General features: G+C 40.2%; 1 protein-coding gene across 1 annotated transcript in view; it reads right to left on the bottom strand.

Annotated features, from left to right (window-relative positions):
* LOC125039274 (complement factor H-related protein 4-like) overlaps positions 1-2,500 on the bottom strand; it is an 8,182-nt gene that overhangs the window by 3,476 nt on the left and 2,206 nt on the right. The window contains exons 3-7 of the mRNA XM_047633110.1: positions 2,221-2,308; positions 1,855-1,973; positions 1,317-1,520; positions 859-1,041; positions 494-615 (exon numbers count right to left, since the gene is read on the bottom strand). Coding sequence (XP_047489066.1) covers positions 494-615; positions 859-1,041; positions 1,317-1,520; positions 1,855-1,973; positions 2,221-2,308 — 716 coding nt within the window. The remainder of the gene's footprint in view (positions 1-493; positions 616-858; positions 1,042-1,316; positions 1,521-1,854; positions 1,974-2,220; positions 2,309-2,500) is intronic.

The raw sequence follows: 2,500 nt of genomic DNA, 5'->3' as shown, positions 1-2,500 counted from the left end.
AGCCTCGTCACAGAGAACTACACAGCCCTTATAGCACATTCAAGATAAAGCTTTCTCTCATAAATATAAAAAAGTCGGTCTTTAAAAAATGCAAGATGGTTCACGTTGTTATCTCACCTCCTCTGGATTAATGTAATTGTCATAATATTCGTTCTTCTTATTTTCATTTTGATATGGAAGGGTGGATACATAGAGGTGTGAAAATCATTATCTGTTTTGAAATTTCTTTCATAAGGTGTGCAGTCGATTTCTTTCGCACCTACGTCAAATTAGAATTTATGTGCGATTTTACAAGTAGTATATATGCTACCTAGCAAGCATGTCTTACTTGAATTTTATATACTTTCACATCAACCTAAAACAAGTGTACAACGTGTAAAAAATATAAATTTGACCTAATAATCCCACAATAGAAAAAATAAAAAAAATTAAGTTACGTATCACAGTTATTGGAATTACTCGATCTCACTCATACCCTTCGTGTCCTGCTTACCTGGTCAGTCTTCAGCCAGAAACCAGGAGAACAATCATACGTCAGAACAACGCCAATGTGGTCATCTGTGAAATTCTCTCGGACCATATTGGTTCCAGCTTCTGGGGGGCTGTCCACGCAAGCTGAAGGGAAGGGTTGGGTGCATTACTGAATCGGTCTTGGTAATAAGTCCAGTTTCACAACAAGGTTGCCAAGTTACGAATGGGTTAACAATGTAATGGGCATGTCTGTTAGATGATACGCTATCCAAATACACACACACACACACACATATATATATATATATATATATATATATATATATATATATATATATACAGTGAACAAATATCCTAATCAAATAACTACTTAAGAGGTAGACTTACCTCGATAACAAGCAGTGACATTTGCCCAGCCAGTCTCTGTACACTCAACAAAACTGCTGTTTTGACCAGTCTGTACGTGGTGAGATGCTATACAAGAAGCTGTCACAGTCTGACCGACAGAGTATGCTGTGGTGTTTGTCCAGTCTGTGCTAGCATTCCCTGCAGTCGGTTGTAAGGCGCAGACTGTTTTAAAAAACGAAAAGTGGCATTGATTAGCACCCTCGCTGCACGTCTGCCTGTATAGGACTGTCATTTGATGTGTGTTAGATATTTTAATTAGTTTTGGTATCAATATACCCTAGTTCTGGTGTACTTATACAAAGCCAAGTCCCATTATTGGATTCTTGACATGAACTAAACAAATATTTTGCAACGATATTTCAGTCATTGTTGCTCGGCTTATAAATAGACGCTTAAGAAAAAAGTCACTTTTTATCCAAATACCACACACGCATTACCCGTGCAATCCTCCAAAACGGCTGGCGTGAACGAATAAACGGTTCCACTGAGGGTACAAGTAACGTTCTGAACCGTCATCCCCTGTAGCGTTGTCATGCCTCCGGGACACCAATATTGGGCCGTTCCGTACAAGTACCTCACGTTCTCGTCCGTTGTGTTTGATATGAGTGGAGAAGGGACCGTTGGCATTTCTTCCAGGCATACTGTTGGTACCAGAATAATTTTTCAGTGTATATTCGCACACACAGACCTACATATACTCAAACGCGCACACACACATGGTCTACACACACAAAAACACCGACTTAATCACACACTCACAGTTACATAGACAAACACTATTAAACACACACACACACACACACACACACACACACACACACACACACACACACACACACACACACACACACACACACACACACACACATACACACACACACATACAATATCACACAAACAAACAACCACAAACACAAACACGCAAGACCACACACTCATTATCCTATACCCGTTCATACTACGATCTCAGCTTACCATTGGCTTGTCTGCACTCAGGTAACGGTTGAGGGAACCATTCACCCAGCTGACCGAGACACTGCATGGTCCAGTTGCTTATGGTAATGTTACCGTCCATGAAGAAACCAGGAGCGCATCTGTACAAGGAATGGAAGGGTTGATAATGTGGTGGGGGGGAGTAGTGATGGTGGAGATAGTGATAGTAGTGGTGGTGGTGAAGGTAGTAGGTGATAATGGTGATGATGGTGTTGGTGGGGATGATGATGATTTAAATGGCGACAATGGTAATTATAATGACAATGACGATGATTTTTATATTAAAAAATGATGAATTATGTGGAGCAACATAATGACAACATACAATCACAAGAAAAGCATACTTACGAGTATTGTGCCAACGTGCCCACAACATGATCTTCGTTCCAAGTCATCGTCATGTTGGCAGTGGCCGGAGGTGGGTCGCCCTTACACCCTTTGAAGTGGAAATCGAGGAAAATGAAGTCAGTAACCCGTCCGGGAACATAAACTTTATTCTTTATATCTTTCCTTGATTAAAACGTTCCTTGCACCCTATGAAGTGAAAATGGATGAAAATGAAGTCAAACGGTTTTGAATTCATATGCCAGTCCGTGAATATGAACTCTATTTAAATCTTTTTCCTTGA

This window comes from Penaeus chinensis, chromosome 27 (assembly GCF_019202785.1).
Source record: "Penaeus chinensis breed Huanghai No. 1 chromosome 27, ASM1920278v2, whole genome shotgun sequence".
NCBI classification, from domain to species: Eukaryota; Metazoa; Arthropoda; class Malacostraca; order Decapoda; family Penaeidae; genus Penaeus; species Penaeus chinensis.
This window is presented reverse-complemented; position numbering and strand designations above follow the sequence as displayed.